Raw genomic sequence first — 20772 nt, forward strand, 5'->3', positions numbered from 1 at the left:
TACAAAATCAAGTGCAAATCAGATCTTGAATGCTATAAAGCACGGTTAGTAGCAAAAGGTTACACACAACTTGAAGGGATTGATTACCATGACACTTTTCACCTACTGCTAAAATGGTTACAAATACGTTGTTTATTAGCTTTGGCAGCTGCTCAAAATTGGTCACTTCATCAACTTGATGTCCACAATGCATTTCTTCACAAAGATCTTTATGAAGAAATTGATATGTCTCTTCCTCCTGGTTTTCAGCGACAGAGGGAGAACCTTGTGTGTCGCCTCAACAAATCCTTATATGGATTAAAACAAGCCTCTCGCCAATGGTTTGCCAAGTTCTCTATAGCTATTCAAGGTGCTAGATTTATTCAATCAAAAGCAGATTATTCATTGTTTACATGTAAGAAAGGCAAATCATTTACTGCCTTATTGATCTATGTTGATTACATCCTCATAACTTGTAATGATCTCAATGCCATAATTGCTCTTAAAAAGTTTTTGCATAATCAATTTCGGATTAAAGATTTGGGTGACTTGAAGTATTTTTTGGGCATGGAGGTTTCTCGGTCAAAGAAAGGTATATTCATTTTGCAAAGAAAATATGCTTTGGAAATTCTAAAAGATGGAGGATGTTTGGGAGCTAAGCCTCTGAATTTTCCCATGGAGCAAAATGTAAAATTGTCAGGTGAAGGAGAATTGTTGAAAGATACATCCCCATATACACGGCTTGTAGGACGCCTAATTTATTTGACTGTTACTCGTCCTGATATCACCTACTCAGTGCACATATTGAGTAGATTCATCCATGCTCCTCGCAAACCTCATATGGAAGCTGCCATGCGAATATTGCGGTATCTAAAGAACAATCCAGGTCAAGGTTTATTTTTCTCTTCCCAAAATGATTTATCTTTATGTGCTTTTTGTGATTCAGATTGGGGAGGTTGTCCAATATCTAGAAAATCAACTACAGGGTATTGTGTTTTTTTGGAATCCTCTCTAATTTCTTGGCGAACAAAAAGACAAAAGAAAGTTTCTCTATCATCAGCTGAAGCAGAATATAGAGCTATGACAGACGCATGTTGTCAGTTGTCTTAGCTACGTTCATTGTTGAAGGATTTGGGGATATTGCACTCAAGGGCAGCACTGTTGTATTGTGTTGTGACAACAAAGCAGCTCTTCACATTGCGTCTAATCCAATATTTCATGAAAGAACTCGACAAATAGAGATAGATTGTAATTTTATTCTTGATAAAATTCAAGATGGTTCAGTTGCAACTGAGTATGTTCCTTCAACATAACAAGTTGTCAATGTGTTCACTAAACCACTAGGGAAGGAATCCTTTTTTACAATGAAGCGCAAGTTGGGAGTTCTTGATATCCAGTCTCCAACTTGAGTGGGAGTGTTAGGAAAGTCAATATTCTATGATTCTTGTTATTATGAGAGTTAATTGTATCCCATGATTCTTGCTTTAAATATGGTCACAGTCAGTCATATTAGAATGGCTTGATTGTAGGAATAGATTGTTGAGTTATAAGAGCAGAATCATCTAATTAGAGATATGTATTTGTGTATATATTGTCTCTATGATTCTGAATGAAAACACAACCAAATTATTTTCATCTCCTCTTTCCATTTTTTTACAATGCCTACACTGAGATGAACAATAGTCACATAACACCAAAGGTTGTTGAGAAGATGATCCTTTCTTAGCAAGCTAATTAGAACAAGAGTCTCCCACTCTGTATGTATATAGTTGCCATGTGTTCTTCACGAGATTGTATTTTTTTAATAATAACTACAAACGAGTGTAGAGGATTGGAATCTTGAAGCACCAAAAGCAAAGTTGTTAATGAATCAAACTGACATACTACCTACCTAAAACCTTTGTTCTAAGTTAGCAGAAGTCCTTGGTAAATAGCCATGAGTTATACATTGAAATTAGTAGTGAAACCACAAAATCCTAGGAAACTTATCAGCCGTTGGCTGCCTGAGTCATGAATTAGATTGTCATAGTATGAATTCCTCGAATTTCTCGGAAAGCTTCTATTGACATTGAGCTTGAAATAGATGCCCCTTGGATATGATTGGAATGTCAAGTATAATAATGTTGTGTATGACTTTGATCTCATTAATAGTGTACCAACAAGTTTATGTATGATCTTGGAAAATCTTTGCATTTTTAGCCCTCCATATGAACCAACATGCGCATGCATATAACAACCCATGATGAAGAGTTACTTGTGTTTGTAACCAAGTTTTGTAGTCCGGATTAGAGAAGTCATAAGAATTATCCGTCGCATGGTCCAATTTTGTGTTGCTTTTAGGATAATGTCTCAAAATATGTAGCAAATTCTCCTGCTCAACTTTGCACTTGCAATAAGAACAATAAGAAGAAACATGTCATTAGAAGAGAAAAGGTTAGTACTTAGTAGGAGGCATTCTTGATAGAATAATCACAAGAAGTGTTTGATGTTTTCTGGTAAGCAAAAGTTTCCCGACTCTAGTCCAAGTTTTAGTGTAGATAAGATGAGTAATAGGTTTATGATTAAGTCATTGGTAGGAAAATTTAGATGTGTAGAGGCCGTAGTGGCAAAAACTCCAAATGGTAGTAGCATCATTTATGGTGTGTTTGGTTTAAAGGATGAAAATAAAAGAGAAACTTTTGAATTAAAGTAGAGTGTAAAAGGTTTGGATTCCATTAAAAAAGTACAAAATTTCTCCTCAATATTATTTTCATCTTCCCATCCAAACACACTATTAGGGTGTTATCCGAAATTAATGTCATCATTTTCAACTTCATGTTCATTAGATTTTGCATAGCTATATTATTCCACTACCAAATCTCATTTACAAGAACGTCCTTAATTTGGAGATAACTATCATGGAAATGCACATAATCCACCAACCAACATAGATGACCCTCTTTCGACCAATTATCATTCCAAACTAATACATCGCCATTTTCTACTCTTATTTGAAAACCTAGACAAATAATATCAAGCCTTCTCATAATAAAGTTTGAAGACATAGGCTATAGGGGGAAAGTAAATTTCCTTGTGTATGGTGTACAAAAAATAACAACCTTTTAGATTGATCTCATTTCGTGGTATTATGGTGCCCTCTCCACACCATATCACCACCTCTCTTCTTCTATCCGACTACTCTGCCACCATTCACCACCACCTAAGACAATTTCCAGCAATGGTACACCATAATCACTTCCTCATCATCGTTGTTGTTGCTATTACCACCACCATTGCTATTACAATTCACATTAGGAACATCATCCCTATTGAAATCAATGTTATCTTCCACCACTGACTCCTTCACGGAAAAAGCAATGGGCCTCATGAACCCAATTTGAAACCTAGGGTCCTTCATGATGTCAGGAATAGAATACCTCTTTCGTGGGTCCATAGTGAGTAAATTAGAGATCAACTTTTGGCCCTAGGGGAAATCCATTTGAGGAATTCAAATCAGCTTTGAAAAAGGCTTGCTATAAATTCTCATCACATTCTCTCCTTGAAAGGGAAAATACCTAGAAAGAAGAGCAAAGAAGATGACCTCGGAAGACCATATATTAGCCTTGGACCCATCGTAGCCCTTCTTCTTGAGAACCTTTGGTGCCACATAGGCCGACGTGTCGCACGCCTTGGACCCATCGTAGCCCTTCTTCTTGAGAACCTTTGGTGCCACATAGGCCGACGTGTCGCACAATGTGAGGAGTATCTCTTCAGATCTGCACTAGTTCGGTAGCACTGGCAGGCCAAAGTCAGAGACTTTAAGGTCTTCATTCTCTTCGAGGAGAAAATTCTCTAACTTCAAATCGTGGTGAGTGACATCACGGTCATGGCAGAAATCAACGGCACTAATGAGTTGCTGAAAGCACTTTCTGGAGATGTCGTCCTTCATCTTCCCCTTTACAACCTTGGCAAAGAGTTCCCCTCCCTTGACATATTTGACACCCATGAAGATTTTGTTCTCTGTGCGGAGGGTGCACCTTTGCCAAAAATCATCTTTGGTGGTAGCAAACGGTGGTTAGTGGCAGAGTAGCTAGGGAGAAAAGAAGTGGTGGTAAGATATATATGGAGGGTGCACCATAATAGTATGGAATGAGATCAATCTAAAGGTTTTTTTTTTGTGCATTATACACCAGAAAATTTACTTCCCCACCAGAGCTCTTCCTAGAGTTACTGTTGCATTCATGAAAAAACTATTCCTAAAGTATTTAGAGCATAACAGTTGTACCCCAAAGCTTTTGTGGCTTATGCAAAATTGTCCAAATATGTTTACCGAGTAAAGAAATATTTGCACTTTAAGCAATACAAATGGCTAAGACATCATGCATTTTTTCCTTCACAATAAGTATTAAGCCTTTCATTGTTCCATTTCAAGGATAAATTAGTATAAGTGGTACAATTCATGATATGATCATTGATTTGTGGGGGAAGGCTAAATTCAGTCAAGGTGGGACACAAGAACTCCTAGTCAACTCAAGTATATAAGTTTTTTTAAAATTGATCTTTAATAAAATGTAACTAGATTTACCTTTTTTTCTTAAGCGTGGTGAATAATCTCTTAAGCAATAAGGACATTGTCTAAGAGTATTGATATTCATACATCTTACTCTCTTACAACTCATTTCCACATCATTTTTTTCTCTATCTCTTTTTACCTTTTCCATCAAATCATATATCGTATTTATCATTTTCTCTATCTATTTTTTTTCTTTTTCTTTGTATCTCTCTCTTCCATCCACCCCAAAATAAGGTGAACAAGTATCACTTTTCCATTGTCACATGTCCCACGATTAAGGATAGAGTTGCTTTGGAGGGGGTAAATGATAGAATCTGGATGTAGACGAATACACTAAATCAACACTTTAGATATGAGCTTCAAGAGAACATTGCAAAAAACTAATAATCCTACACTCTATTAGAGTAGTAAGAATATCAACCTTTGGTATAGGAGCAACAGAGTTTCATCAAGTTATGGGATAATAAATCCTATAGAGAAAGCACTAGCTACAAGATCCTTCATTTCATTATGAATAATCAGCCAAAATTTCTAGAATAAGATGAGTTAGAACTCATCTAGACCTAAAGCTTTATATAGATTAATTCATAGAAAACATTACACCTCTAATCTCCTTCACATTAACAAGTTTGGTGAGCAAATCATAAAGGTTGTCTTTAATCCTAAAAATTACTTGAAGCTAAGTTGAGGGGACCACACTTGATATTACTTGATGAGTTTTTTCATATAAAAAAGATTGAGCTTCAATGTTTTGAGTGACCGCACTAGAACACTAAGTGTCATTAACGAAAAAGATATGATATCTTATTCTTATGTATCCTAATAATTATGTGTATGGAAAATTTTGGTATTTTTATTCCTAAATTTAATCCAATTGTCTCTCGACTTTTGGAACAAAAGCATACCTTCTTAGGTAAACACTTTATCATATTGTCATGGGAGTAATTTTTCAAGTTGAATCATGTTAGATAAAAAAAAATGGTTTTAAAGTTAATGATGGACACTTCTAATTCTTGCTTCTAGTTGAATCATAGTCCTTTATGTTTATATATGAAATTACCTTTTGTTTCCCAACAGGTTCTAGAAACAAGATCCCTATATTGTGGGTGGGTTGTTTAGGCCGCCTGAACGTGAAAGGATGGAGATATTGCACTAGAGGATGTAAAGAAATTCATTATAAAGGAGGGGTTGAGATTGAAATTATAGGGGTTAAGGCTCCCAAAAGGGGTGTTGAAAAAGAATTTGTTTGTCAGTGTTGGCCATATAATGATCAAGTTTTTCCCCCCTCACATAAACTCCGCGTTGAGTGTTTTTTTGCCATGTAAATGACCACCAATAGATTTAAGATCTACGAGTCCGCTTCAAGAGAAGGCATTAACCAAGGCTTGTGAGTGATATGAAAAAAAAAACCTTTTGAAACTTTCAAAGATTAATGATTGATTGTTGCATAGTGTGAACAAGCTCAAAGGTCATGTCATCCTTACAAGAGAGAATCCAAATTCCTTTGGAGTATCCCCTAACTCTTGAAGAAAGATTGATTTAAATCCCAAGGAACTCCAAAATTGTTTAGCTTTAGAATAAAGTACAAGTTTCACATACCAAGAAGAAGAAAGTGGGTTTATGTATAGTAATTATATAGCAGAGATGACACTTAGTGTAAAATTAATTAGCGTAAAATTAAATTTTTCTTCTTCTTCTTATATTTGAATACGGAATAATATAATTCTTGCATAATTAGTTATTATATTTTGGTGGGAAGAAAGAAATTATAAAGAGGTGAACCCATAAAAAAAATAGATAATAGATCATTTTTTCTTCAAATAATCATAATCAATATGCAATCAAAATTAGTTAAAAAAAAGGATAATTTATAAGATATGACATGTGCAGTCTTGCATAGAATATTTTAAAACAACTTAGGCACATAGGGGTGAGAATAGGTCAGACTGACTTACAGGGGCCTACGACCTGACCTACATAAAGCCTGACCTGAACTGACCTATTTAATTAAAATGTTAGGCTCAGACTTTTTTAAAAGCCTATTAAATTAAATAGACTAGGCTTAGGTTTATTAAAAAGCCTTATAAGCCAGATAGACCGACCTATATATATATATACTTATATTTTTTTTGTACCAATTTATACTTATATTATTTTTTGGGTACAATTATTTTTTTTAAACTAGCAGACTTTGATTACACATTACTGTTCCATAACTTTCATTCCTATAATCAAGTAAGACTTTAATTACAATTTAGATGTGAGTCATGTGCCCCTTCATATTCCTCATTATTTTGATTGGCTTTTTCCTATTCCTGTTAACGTTTCCTTTTCCTTTCCTTTAACTTTACTATTACGTTTCCTACTCCAGAGCATAGGAATATTAAAGATTTAGTGTAAAGAAGACTTTTAAAAAGGCTATCAGGCCAGGCCAGACCAAGCTTTTAAAAAGGTCAGACCGAGCCAAAATAAAAGCCTCTGATAGGCTATAGGCCAGACTCAGGCCTCAAAAATTTATTGTAGGCTAGGCTCAGGCCTTTTAAAGCCTGACCTGACCTATTCCCACCCCTATAGGCACATTACTAAATAAACTGAGCTAGACATGGTGATTATAATCTTCACTATAATTTGAATATTGTAATTTAGGATGAGTTTGATTTAAAGGAATGAAAGAAGTGTGAAAGTGAATTGAGATAAAAAGAGGAAAAATATTTGACTTAAAGTAGAGTGTAGAAGTGTGAGACCCACACCAATTTTTAAAATTTTCATTTCAAATACACCCAAATATTAATAAACCAAACACTACCTTAGTTTCAATAATATATTGACTTGTCATTTTTATCAGATTTCATTAAAACTTTAACTTAATTTCCTATTTAAACAATCCCAAAATAAGCGTATAGGTTCAAGTGTGTATTATTTTTAAGTTTTAGTTTTTTTTTCTATCAATTTAATTCTTTTATTTCTTTTGTAATTTAAATGTTGTCCTTTTTCTATTAATTGCGTTGGTTTTGATGGTCATAATTTTTCTTAATGTACTAAAATTAAGAACTTGAAAAGGGACCACGGTGTAGTTAGAAAAAGATAACGAATTAAATTCATATCTAAAAATAAAAATATGATTTTAGAAAAGATTTAATTAATAAAAAGATAATTAGTAAAAATAGGATTTCTAGACAAAACATTTATTTGAATATTTTGGGTTAATTATTTTTTGTCTTGCTATTTATTTATTTTGTTCAATTTCAACCCACTATTAATTTAAAGTTTAACTAGGTCCCATAATATTTAAAATTGAGTCAATTTGGCCATTATGCCCAAATTAAATTAACTTAAGAGGAGTGCTTGAAAAATTGTCATTAGCACACTCATTCAAACATATTTTCTTTAATTGGTTAAAATTTATTAAAATTTATAAAATTAGGAGAGAGGGTCATTAAATATGACATGAGACCCATGTTGAGAATTTTCAATAAACCTTATAAAATACCAAATAAGCACCAAAACACATTATGTCAGATTATCAAGAGGTTGTAAGGAATAACTGGATCCATAGAGAGCTTCATTAACACGCAACGGAATCTGACAGTGATCATGAACAATTGGTTTAATGACATTCCTCAACCAAATCACTTTCTTCCTTATGGGACCTTTGTTTTCTCTTCAGATGGGGAGAGGAGAAACTGTTTATTGATTTAGTGTATAAGGGACCATAACCATGCCTTATGTTTTAAACCTATTAGGGTTCCCATTATCTCCTAATAGGCCAAACTAATTTTCGCTCATTAAGTCCATATCAATTTTTCTGGCAGTCTAATGGACTCACTTAAATAGATTACTTTATATTGAACCCATTTAAATGTAAATAACTAATATAAATGTTATAATATAATATGCAACTCATATTAATTAATTAGGAATTATAAAATTCCTAACAACCCACTCAATTTTTTCATTTCAATAAATTTCAGCTAATAAGAGAGAGTGTATTTGAATGAGTGTGTTAGAGAGTGTAGTTCCTAACATTTCTTTTTAACTTAATATCGTTAGTGAACCATCTGACCAACTCAACTCCTCAAAAGACTAACTCACACATATCAACTTAAGTATTTACATAACATGTTTAATGCTTGGTGGATTGTGGATTGTCTGACCAACTTGACTCCAAAAAGGATAAACTAGTAGTCTGACACATTAAATGCCTTTTTTACTTTGAGTGTTGATCATTAACTTTTGTCGATGATCAATCAACTTCAATAGCCGAGTGATTCTCCATGGATAGTCTCTACACTATTAAGTATGTATCTCCTCATAACTCTTGGGACATGACGACAACATACTATATAATATTCCTGATAGTCAACTTCTCAGCGGCTCACGCTCTACGACACTTTAACTTCCTTGTTGGTCAGAACCATAATCCTTTTTGAGACATTGACAATTTGCTTCGGATGCTTTTAGAATCAACGACTGTTCCCATAAACCAACATGAGATTTTTTAATGTGTTTTGTCCTCACTCACACGCTTTTTGAGAAACTTCCTTAAAAGTCATTCATCCCATAACTATTCCAAGCTAAACACACTTAATAGTGAAGTTCTTTAAGAGATAAACTACCGAAAAGTAAAAGCATCTTGTTGGTATTGATAATACTAGTGAATTTCTTTTATACTTGCACAACCTCTGAATCTTTCTTATTCTGATGTGATTTGTCTAGGGTGTTACAAACCACATCTTTAACACATCAAGGATGCACAATAATGCACCTACATCCAATATGAAATAGACAAGATTGGACGTACACATACATGTGACCTACATGATCGAATGCCAAGATGACACATATAAAGGACCACTAGAGGACATCACTATAAATAAAGGTGAGTTGCTTGACTCTCTTCATGTTCAAAGACACTAGGCTCTCTCTAACATCCTTGGACATAAACAATTAGTATTTACAAAAATCCTTTTATAATTAGTGACAATTTTTATTAATTAAAATTAAATTACATACTGTTAAAAATATAAAGAAAAGGTATATTATATTTATTTTTACCACTAAATGCGATGATCAACTGGCACGAGATTATTTTATCTTAATCATAGATCTTTAAGTTTAAATTTGTGATGTACACTAGTGATACCTTAAATGGTAAAAAAACAAAGAGATTTGATTTGTAACAAAAAAAAAATATTACATTTATCTTCGCATTTACTTGATAGCTTGTCTTTTATTTTGGTTTATAAAGAAAAAAGTTCTCCGTAAACGCATCTTCTCTCTCCAGTCCCCCATCCCCCAAAAAACGCACTGCCTACTCCAACCCACCACAACACAACAGCAGGACCCACCCAGCAAGCACCACTCACCCCACAGGCCTTCCTTTCTTCCCAATCTCTCACATTCTCACTGCACCATTCATCGGATCTAACTCAGACCAAAACAAACTCTTTCTCACCGCATTCCTCACTCTTCCACGGACATAGATCCGTTTAACGATCCGACCCATTCCCATCTCCTTCTTCGGGTTGGTTGATCCAAATGGGAATGCCCCGTAAGCCATGACCCAAGAAGCCGTGGACCACGACCACGAAGAAGACGACACCGAGTCTTGCTTTTTCCAGGACTCCAACGACCGTTTACTCTCCTCTTCTTCCTGCTCCACCTCCACCTCCGACGACGACACTCCCACTCCCCAAAACGACACCCTCACTCCCCACAACGACACTAACGCCACCAAAAACATTGCCTCCCTCAATGCCCTCCCACAATTTCCTTTTCCAACTATGTGCAAGTACGACGCCTGGATCTCCGAACCCTCCTCCCTCTCCGAACGCCGCTCCCGCCTCCTCCGCCAGTTCGGCCTCCCCGCACCGCCGCCATCCTCCGCCGCAATCCCCCGATCAGCCTCCTCTCACCATTGCACCGACACTTTCTCCACCACCGCCGCCGCCACGATTCCCCGATCGAAATCCGACAACACCGCGGATCGCGGCACCAAGCATTGCAAGTCCTCGGTTGTTCCAATCCACGACAATGACGACGGTTTTCTAGTAAATAATAATAATAATAATAATAATAATAATAATAATAATAATAATAATAATAATAATAATAATAATAATAATAATAATAGTAATAATCGTGGTCGTGGTGGTTCTGTTTGTGTGAATAATAATAGGATTTGTGTGAGTGTGTATGAGGATGATGATGGTGGTGGCGGAATTGGGGAGGGTAATGTCAATGTCAGTAATGTGGTTGATGAAACTGTGCAAGCGTGTACGATTAGGGATTTGGATAATGGGAAGGAGTTTGTGGTGAAGGAGGATGGGGTGTGGAATGAGGTGAAGGAGGTGGGCACTGGGAGGCGTCTGACAGTGGAGGAGTTCGAGATGACGGTGGGGCATTCACCGATTGTTCAGGAGCTCATGAGGAGGCAGAATGTGGAGGAAGGTGGTAATGGGGAGGGTGTGGATGGTGATGGTGGTGGTGGTGGTGTTGGTGGTGGTGGTGGTGATGAGGGGGATGGTGGCAAGGTGAAGAGGAAAGGGGGCTGGTTTAAGTTTATGAGTTTGAAGAGTGTTGTGGTGGGTCAGAAAGAGAGGCGGAGTGGGGATGAGAGGGATACGTCGTCGTCAGAGAAGGCGGGTGGCCGGAGGTCGAGTTCAGCCACAGATGATAGCCAGGATGGTGGTGGTTTGGTTCATGGGGGTGAGAGAGTGAGGGTTAGGCAGTATGGGAAGTCATTTAAGGAGGTTACAGGGCTTTATAGTAGCCCGAAGATTCAGGCTCATGAGGGATCCATTTGGTGCATTAAGTTTAGTTTGGATGGGAGGTATCTTGCTAGTGCGGGTGAGGATTGCATGATCCATGTTTGGCAGGTTTTTGAGTCAGAGAGGAAGGGCGAGCTGTTGGTGGAGAAACCGGAAGATGGGAATTTGAACATCATGTTTCTTGTGAATGGGTCGCCAGAGCCTTCATCTCCTGGCATGGACAATAATTCGGAGAAGAAGAGAAGGGGGAGGTTGTCAGTTAGCAGAAAATCGTTGAGCTTGGACCAGTTAGTGGTGCCGGAAACTGTGTTTGCACTCACTGAAAAACCTGTTTGCTCCTTTAAGGGCCATCTCCATGATGTGCTTGACCTTTCTTGGTCCAAGTCTCAGGTTAGCTGCTATTTTGAAGATAGGTGTTATTCTGTAATTCCACTTGTGTGTTCTATGTCTGATTGTACTTATAAAGTTTATTTTGAGTGAATATGTTGACATTAGTTGGTATGATGTTCGCAACACTATAATGCATTGAAGTTGTTATCAGTTTTTCTATTTTGTCCTGTTAACAGATAAAATCATTTAAGAGGAAATAGCTGGACGTTTCAACTTATTGGTAAAATTATTGAGCTTTGAATGTGTGCCACGGTGTGAGAAATTGAGTATGAGTTCTAATCAAACAAGCGCTAAGTAGAGGCTCTGGTGAGAAAGTGGATCCTAATCAAACATTGTTAGAGTAAAAGGGGTATAGTAACACCTACTACAAAAACCAATAGAAACCATTAAAAAGATATTACTCTAAATGATTATTATACTGAAAATTTGATTTTTTTTATAGAGCTCAATAGTGTCTATTGATCTATTTAGTTGACCTTACCTAATGGGATAAGACTTGGATCATATTATATATAGTACAGTTTTTAATTCGCAGAATGGGCTCGTGTGACAACTGACTGATAAAGGATTCTAAATTGCATTAGAATATAATATTCAGTGTTATAAACTTGCTGTTTTGTTGAATATGCATTTAATGGAACAAAAATTTTGATATTAGAAGGACTGATACTATTTTTGTTTAGTCGTTTGGTTATTATATCATCATATCATGGAAAGTATTAGTTGATTATCTACTAGAACACTGCTAATTTTGTTAACTGTAGTTGGGATTACTTACTTTAGTCATAAACATAAACTCATAATATTACATTTTGAATTTTAGGAACTAGATGAAGTTCTGTCTCTGTGAGAAGATTTCTGAATCTATTTCCCCTAATTCCTAGAAAATTGATGTTAAGTTTTCAAATTTTTTTTAAGTTTATTATAATAGGTCTACAATTATTTATTTTCTAAGTTGCATTGTTATTCTAGGACTTCCTTGGAAAGGAATTTGCTGACAAACAATTTAAAGTGGTAACTTGTAAAAAACTGGATGACATGTGTTATGATTTCTTTATAATGGTATGTTTTTTGATAGTGGAATACCCCATAAATATATATCCAAATTTCCTGAAATTACTATAACGAATGGGATGTATAGAGATAATGGCTATAATATAAGGTAAAGGGAATTTAGATTTGCTGCCTAACAAGCTGAGATAATATATTCAGGTCAGTAACTTGCTTAAGGTGCTGTTATGTTGGGAGGGAACTTGGTCATGCTAAAATAGACTTAAATATGTTAGTGGTCCCTCTAAGTTTGTAATTTTTCAATTTTGGTTCCTGTAAAATTTTTTGTTCATTTTTAGTTTTTGTAAGTTTATGTTTTTTCAGTTTTGGTTCTTGTAAGATATTTTACTCATTTTTAGTCCCCGTAAGTTTGCGTTTTTTCATTTTTGATCCTTGTAAGTACAAACTTATGGGGACTATAAATGAAAAAATTGGAATCTTAAAGGGACTATAAATTGAAAAAACAAAAACTTACAAGGACTAAAAATAAATAAAAAACTGACAGGAATCAAAATAGGAAAAGTGCCAACTTACATGGGCTAAAATTAGAAAAATGAACTTACAAGGACTAAAAAAAAAACGCTAACTTACAGGGACCACATATTTAAGCTTGCTAAAATAGGACATTTTTATTACACCCTGCTGTAGAAGTTACAATAACAATTTAAAACTCTTAGAACTTAAACATGGTTAGTACATTGTATCAACAGTGCCAAGGCAAGAGCTGACAACTTTTTTCTGCAGTGAAGTGAATTACCAGGAACTTCACTGGGGAATTACTGTCATTGAGCTCACTGCTTACAGTTCACACCCTTTATCATCTTCGAGGAGTTACCATTGGGCATGAATAGAGAAAAAATTGATGGATCAGGCTTTTGAAGTATGAAGAAAAATTTGAGAGATTTGAAAAAATTCCCTTTAATTTTTCATAAAATCCTTGCATAGTATTCCCCGGAATTTAAAAATCCCAACAAGATTTTATTAAAATGAAATAATCCTCTCTAAAGATTTTAAATTATGAATAAAGAAGAGTTGCACTGTAGAATTGTTTCATAAAAAATTCTAAATATATTATTAGAAAAATTAATAAAGAAAGAAACTTGTTCTAATTTATATTAATTTTTAAATCTATTTTGAATTTAAACATTTTTTAACCAGTTTCTAATTTGCTAAGTTCTCTGTTGTAGTATTGGGATTTGGATCTGAGTACTGTGCAGGGTGATTTAAATGCAAAAAATAAATTTTAGTGACATATTATTGCAAGCTACGAAGATGTCTTTGAAGAGCTTATTTGGTTATTTAGAGACTCTAAAATTGAAACATTTGTAATGACATGCTGTGTGCATTAAAAATTTAAACTAAACCATGTATATGTTTATCTTTAATGTATTTGTTTTTCTGTTTGGTCAGCGCTTGCTCTCATCTTCGATGGACAAAACAGTGCGACTGTGGCATTTGTCTAGCAAGTCTTGTCTGAAAATTTTTTCCCACAGTGACTATGGTGAGCACATGCATCTATTACATCTTGCAATGCTCCTTTGCTTTTCCCTATTCTGAATAGAGTTTATAGACTACACTCCACTCCTTTTGGCACAATAATATTAAATAATTGCCAGAGTACATGCAATTGTGTTAGCTATACACTCTTATTATTGTACTTTTCAACAGATGACTATTGGTTGAAATTTATCATCATTTTGTGAATTTCAATAAATTTCAGCTAATAGTAAATATCGTGTTGGAAATAATGTATTTGGGAGTGTGATGCTAGGCATTTCTCAAATTTGAATTGGATTCACAGTATGACTACTATCCTTATACAATCTAATTCTAGTCCTAGTCAGCATTTGTGCATGGATTGGTACCCATATTAATGGACAGAGGCATGGTTTTTATCAAAATTCTCTGTTGCTACATATAGATTATACCAGAGTTCTTTGACATCTTTCACATGTCAGTTGTCACTTAAATTTTGCAATAAAAAAACATTCCTGCACTCCACCCACCCCACCCAAACCCTTTTTCCCCCCTTGCTAATTATACCTTTGCTTTAATGTGTTCTCTGTCTGCCACAGTAACTTGCATCCAGTTTAATCCTGTTGATGATAGATACTTCATTAGTGGATCTTTGGATGCTAAGGTTCGTATATGGAGCATTCCTGATCGACAAGTTGTAGATTGGACTGATTTACATGAGATGGTCACTGCTGCTTGTTATACGCCTGATGGTCAGGTTGGTTCAACATTTATATGCATCTTTTATCTTCATGAAAAAGTTGGATTTTCAGGTCGAAATTCAATAATATTTTCTGGTCTCTGCAGGGTGTGCTAATTGGTACATACAAGGGTCGCTGCCATTTATATTATTCATCTGGTATCATCAGTGAGACTCTCTTTAACTATATATACACTATTCTTATGATTGCAGGGCCACTGATTATTGTTATTATTATCATTATTTTTTTCCCATTTCATTCAGAAAATAAGTTGCAGCAGAAAAGTCAGATAAATTTGCAGAACAGGAAAAAGAGATCGAACCACAAGAAAATTACTGGCTTCCAGGTAGTTAATGGTTTAACTGCTGGGTTGTGTTAGATTTCCGCACATCTGAAGGGATAAAATGAAAAAAAAAAAATAAAGGCAAATTATTGATGACTTAACAACTATTTAATTTTTCTTTGACTGGTAATAATGCTTGTGCTTGGTTCCCTACTGATTTTTATGAACAGTTTGTTCCTGGAAGTTCATCAGAAGTACTTATCACTTCTTCTGATTCTCGAATTCGACTTGTTGATGGTGTTGATTTGGTTCATAAGTTTAAAGGTAGGTATATTTAGTTCTATATCAAATGAATTTTATTAATGATATCATAATAAGTGAATGTATGTAAACATTGTTGGGTACCTGATGAGAATTTTTACTGCTGTCAATGATAAAAGTATAAAACTATTATTGAGATGATAAATGCTCTGAAACATATGAAGATGACTTCTGACAAAAAAAAATGAGAATAAGTGACCAATATACGTGTGTCTGTGTAGAGTGTGTATTAAGTGAGAGCCCAAGAGAATTTAATTTTCACAATACACATAAATGGTCAAGACTGATTTTACTTAAAAACCATCCATGTAAGACTAAATCATCAAGATTTGTTCTTCTCATACTCTCACCTGATATTCTCTACATACAAACACACTTTTGTAAATTTATTTGAATGATACGAGGAAAGGAAAAATGTGGTCATTTAGTACTAAGTCTTTCATGGAAAGTAAGTTCTCCCGATTATTTCTTTCCATCCTGGTTTCCATATCAGAGTAAAATGATGCAAGCTTTTTCCAGGGTTTCGGAATGCAAATAGCCAAATTTCTGCCTGCCTCACAGCAAATGGTAAATATGTTGTCTCAGCAAGTGAGGATTCTCATGTATACATCTGGAAAAATGAAGCTGATTGCAGACCTAACAGGAGTAAAGGTGTGGCTGTGACAAGCACATATGAACATTTTCACTGTAAAGATGTGTCAGTGGCCATTCCTTGGCCAGGTATGGATGATACATGGGAGATGCATGATCCATATTTTGCAGAAGAACCTGAGCTTGATGATGATGGGGATGAGGTCTTTTCGGCCAATCATCCTCCTACTCCTGTAGAGGAAAATCTATGTTCTGAGGGTTCCCAATTTGCTTCAGGTTGCAATAGCAGTCCACTTCATGGAACCATTGCAAGTGCTACAGATAGTTATTTTCTTGATAGAATTTCTGCGACATGGCCTGAGGAAAAACTTCTAACTACAAGGGACCGAAGCCCTCAGGTAAGTGTGGATTTATCTAAAGGGGTGAATCAAAACATGTCAGCCTGGGGTATGGTGATTGTAACTGCCGGCCTTCAAGGGGAAATTAAGATTTTCCAAAATTTTGGATTGCCACTTGGTATATAAGAGGTGATGAAAATTTGTGCCAATGAGCATGGGATAATGAGTTGAAGACATGAACTCAGAAGAAAAGTAAAGGGGTGGGGTTAGGGCTGTGTGTTGTTGACTAGCACATTCTCCATTAAGTTGGTGAGAGGACTTGTACAGAGGTGTTGGGTGAGATACAGTATAAAGGGAGTTCCATTTGTTTGTTGTTCTTTTGCTTATCTGATGAGATATGTTGCCATTTCAATCAAGCATTTAGGGGACAAAAGAGAAAAAGAAAAAAAATGGGGAAAAAGAAGTGAACAAAAGAGAAAGAAAAAGAAGGTACACCTGGAATTTGGAAACCAGTGGATTTATTGTAATGGGAAAATGTAGAGATTAACGGGCATGGGAAAAGCTTGTTGAATTACAAATGATTATTCTTTTACATTTGTTAATAGTAGTCTTGTTATGTAATTCAATTTCTTGTTCAGTGGAATTAATTTCAATAAAACAGCATGGCAAAGTGCTTCAGCGACTAGGGCATGTTCATTCTAGAAAATTATCCGTTGAACATTTCAGAGGGTTTTTGTATAACAGAAGAAAACTCGAAACTTGTCTAAAATTGATCAGTTTTCTGACTTAACATGCTTTGTTTGCCATGCTATTTAGCGGCTGAAGCTCTTGACTATTGCTGTTTAATCTGGCGTATTCATAACCTAGAAATGGAAAATTAAATGTTTCGTTCCTTTGGTCGGCATCAACATTATTGCTGAAATTCTAATTTAAGTATAGAAACTCAAAAATCATAGTTAACTCAAGTATACCAACATGTAAGTATGTTGACGTATCATATGCTTTAACTGTTAAAACTACTGTATGCTTCCTGTTCTTTTAGGATTCTTTTGTATACTGGTCACAACTCATTTGAAATGAATACATAAAAAGGTCACGTGGAGTTTGGCTAACGCTGATACAAACTTTTTCGGTCTTTGACTAGGTATAAAACGGAGACTAACATTCGGGTCCACGACAGTGATCAGGTAAAGAGATTAGGTAAAATTTTCTTTCTTGTAACGATTTCGGGTTTTGAACTCCTAGATTTCACTTCTATTCCCATTATCATTATTGGATAATTATGTTGGGTAACTTAGGTTGATACCACACTTAAGAGGATGTTTGTTTCATCTCAATCTCACCTTTTAAGGCAAGTTTAATGCATATTCCACTCTCAGTAGTAATTGTTGTTCAACGTGAGCAAATAGAAAATTTTAACAGTAAATGAACACAACAATGAGCAATGAAATCATTGAACTAATCCCATTTTTGTAAACCCATTAGCCAAATCAATTATAGGTTTCAGAAATAAAATGAAATTACCCCAATCAAATTATCAATGATCCAACACATAAAATCACTTGATCCAACACATAAAATCACTTGAACCAACTTCATACCGGCAATAATAACATTAAATCTAGATATATTTTAAAAATGGAAGAGGCATGTGTATAATTCTCTTAAATTTTAGGAAAGTTTTGTATAGGTTTTAAAAAATGAGAGACATGTAATTTCTTTAAACCTCCCGGGGAGGTTTGTCTAATTTACTAAATAATTCAGTAGCCATGGTTATGAATTGTTACCAGCCTTACAAAATCAACTAACCCATAGTTTACTCCAGTCTCAACCTTAAAAAATCTCAAGGATTTTCTTCCCGCACCAGCCGAATCTCAAATACACCCAGCAAATTTTCTTTAGTTCCAACATTGTCCTTTTGTACTTCTTCTTCCTTCCTTCCGTTTTCCATTTCTTCTTACACCATTCACTTTCTTCTTCTTATTTCGTTGAACTCCTCCTTCTGTTGGCTAGTGGTGATTTGTTAGCTGCATTGTTGTGATGGTTAGTTACCTATTGCATTGACTTCGTCATTGTCGTCGTGGTGGGTGTTGTGGTGACAACGACGGAGGTAAGTTTTTTACATCTGTGAAATACCGATTCGTATAGTCCATACAAATTGACCGTATGGGCCACACAGATTGTCAATCTGTAAAAAATTTTAAAAAAATTAGTTAAATAACAAAAATAGGTCATATTGTATAAGAAAAGTTTTATTTATTAATATATTTGTGTAAATATTATTACATTAATAACATTAAATATTTATATAAATAGTTTTTTTCAAGTGTAGAAAATTTGAAAATAAATTTTTATATTGATTTTTAAATATATAAAAGTATTAAAGTAGTTATTTATAATATATTTAAAATAATAATCAAATATGTAAATTTAGATATAAATCATTAATGTGTGTGTGTGCGCTTATCAATTTCAATGTAATATATTACTATATTAGTATACATTTGAATAGTTTTTTTTTATAGATTTTTACTAGTAAAAAAAACCAATTGTATGTATAAACAAAAAGATTTCATGTAGCAAAAAAAATAATAAAATTGTGTTATACTATATCTTAAAAAAACATATTTATTTATATATCTACATAAATGTTAAATGTTACAGTAGTATCTTTCATTGTTACATTGATACTTTTTCTCAAGTGTAGAAGATTTTAAAATAAATTTCTACATTGAAATTTTTAAAAATATAGATTTTTTTAAATAATTAGAATTAATTAAAAGTAATAACAATGAATATATTTTATTAATAAATAAAATATTATTATATGTATACACAAGTATCAATTATTATATGTCAATCCATATAGGCTATACATATCGAATTTCATTAATTTTCCTTAGTTTGTCATTATTTTTTTTTTGTTTTTAATGTTTTGTTAAGATGGACAAAAATGAGTGGATATATGAGAGCATTATGTTTGAAGAAATTAATATGAATGAAGACATGGTAGAGGAAGCTGTTGTGGTTGAAAATATTGATTGTTTTGTTGATTGTTCTTATGCCTTCAATACTTCTTACGTATTGATATGATTTTCTATTTGGTTAAAGTAATCAAATGAATGTCCTAACAAGACCAAACATGTATTGTCCTTTTTGTAGGTGGTTCCTACCCGTGAGAACGTATTGCAATGGGCTCATACTGTTGTGTATGGTATTGGTTTTATGGCTGTGATAATGAGGTCTGACACATCAACTGGAAAGAGAGAAAGGACATCATTTGTTTTAATTGGTTGTGAGAGAAGTGGAAAGTATAAAGCATACAAGAAAGATTTAGTACGGACGGTGACTAACACTAGAAAATGTTGTGGTCCTTTTAAGTTACAAGTGAAACCAGTCCTGGGATGTGAAGGGTGGATGGTCAACTTAATATGTGGGACTCATAATCATGCATTGGCTAAGTCATTGAGTGGATATTCATATGTTGGTCGACTAACTAAGGATGAAAAGATTATTCTTTGTGATATGACAAAGTCAATGGTCAAACCAAAGAATATTATTCTCACTTTAAAGGACCACAATGCCAACAATTGTACAACAATGAAGCAAGTCTACAATGCAAGATATTCATATTGTTCTTCTATAAGAGGCAGTAATACTGAAATACAACAATTGATAAAGCTACTTAAACGTGATATGTATATTCATTGACATAGACTGAAGGATGAAGATGTTGTACATGATATATTTTGGACACATTCGGATGCAGTAAAATTAAGCAATGTATGTCATTTGGTATTCCTCAAAGATAATACATATAAAACAAACAGATATAGACTCCCTTTACTTGACATTGTTGGTGTGACACCTACTAGGATAAAATTTTCAGCTGCATTTGCCTATTTGGAAGGCGAACGTATAAACAATGTTGTCTAGGTTCTTGAATAGTTTAGAGGTATTTTTATGAGAAGTGATGCACTCCCTCAATTCATTGTTACTGACAAAGATTCAACATTAATGAATGCAGTGAAAATTATGTTCCTAAAGTCAACTAACTTGTTGTGTCGGTTTCACATTGATAAGAATGTTAAGGCAAAATGTAAAACCCTTGTGGGTCAAAAAATCACATGGGACTATATGATGAAAGCATGAGGGAGTCTTGTGGATTGTCTTACCGAGATAGAGTATGACGATTGTCTTACGAAGTTTGAAATTTTTTGCTCATCATGACCAATGTTTGTTGACTATGTCAAACAAACATGGTTGATTCCCCACAGACAAA

The 20772-nt window shown here is 34.5% G+C and overlaps 1 protein-coding gene and 1 pseudogene across 4 annotated transcripts; one reads left to right on the plus strand and one right to left on the minus strand.

Moving 5' to 3' along the window:
* Nucleotides 1–3128: 3128 nt before the first annotated feature.
* Nucleotides 3129–10091, minus strand: LOC100819681 (CBL-interacting serine/threonine-protein kinase 25-like; annotated as a pseudogene).
* LOC100820217 (WD repeat-containing protein 44) lies at nucleotides 9778–20333 on the plus strand. 4 transcript variants are annotated; one of them, XM_026124637.2, is made up of 8 exons: nucleotides 9778–11691; nucleotides 14152–14242; nucleotides 14817–14974; nucleotides 15064–15115; nucleotides 15221–15303; nucleotides 15471–15564; nucleotides 17635–17677; nucleotides 19653–20333. In XM_026124637.2, exons 1-8 carry the CDS (start codon nucleotides 10090–10092, stop codon nucleotides 19723–19725), a joined length of 2196 nt encoding a protein of 731 aa, XP_025980422.1. In that variant the 5' UTR covers nucleotides 9778–10089; the 3' UTR covers nucleotides 19726–20333. The 4 variants fall into 4 exon arrangements, with proteins under 4 accessions (XP_025980422.1, XP_025980423.1, XP_006592590.1 ...); XM_026124638.2 differs by having other exon boundaries at nucleotides 9779–11691; nucleotides 17635–17690; XM_006592527.4 differs by lacking the exons at nucleotides 17635–17677; nucleotides 19653–20333 and adding an exon at nucleotides 16081–17170 and having other exon boundaries at nucleotides 9779–11691.
* Nucleotides 20334–20772: the final 439 nt, after the last annotated feature.

Source organism: Glycine max, chromosome 12 (assembly GCF_000004515.6).
Source record: "Glycine max cultivar Williams 82 chromosome 12, Glycine_max_v4.0, whole genome shotgun sequence".
NCBI classification, from domain to species: Eukaryota; Viridiplantae; Streptophyta; class Magnoliopsida; order Fabales; family Fabaceae; genus Glycine; species Glycine max.

Bases quoted from the DNA above. Each gene is read 5' to 3' on its own strand.
- LOC100820217 (XM_006592527.4), top strand. From the start codon at position 10,090: ATGACCCAAGAAGCCGTGGACCACGACCACGAAGAAGACGACACCGAG. The intron at 11,692-14,151 runs GTTAGCTGCTAT...CTGTTTGGTCAG, and splicing joins TTTCTTGGTCCAAGTCTCAG to CGCTTGCTCTCATCTTCGAT. The intron at 15,304-15,470 runs GTAGTTAATGGT...TTTTATGAACAG, and splicing joins AGAAAATTACTGGCTTCCAG to TTTGTTCCTGGAAGTTCATC.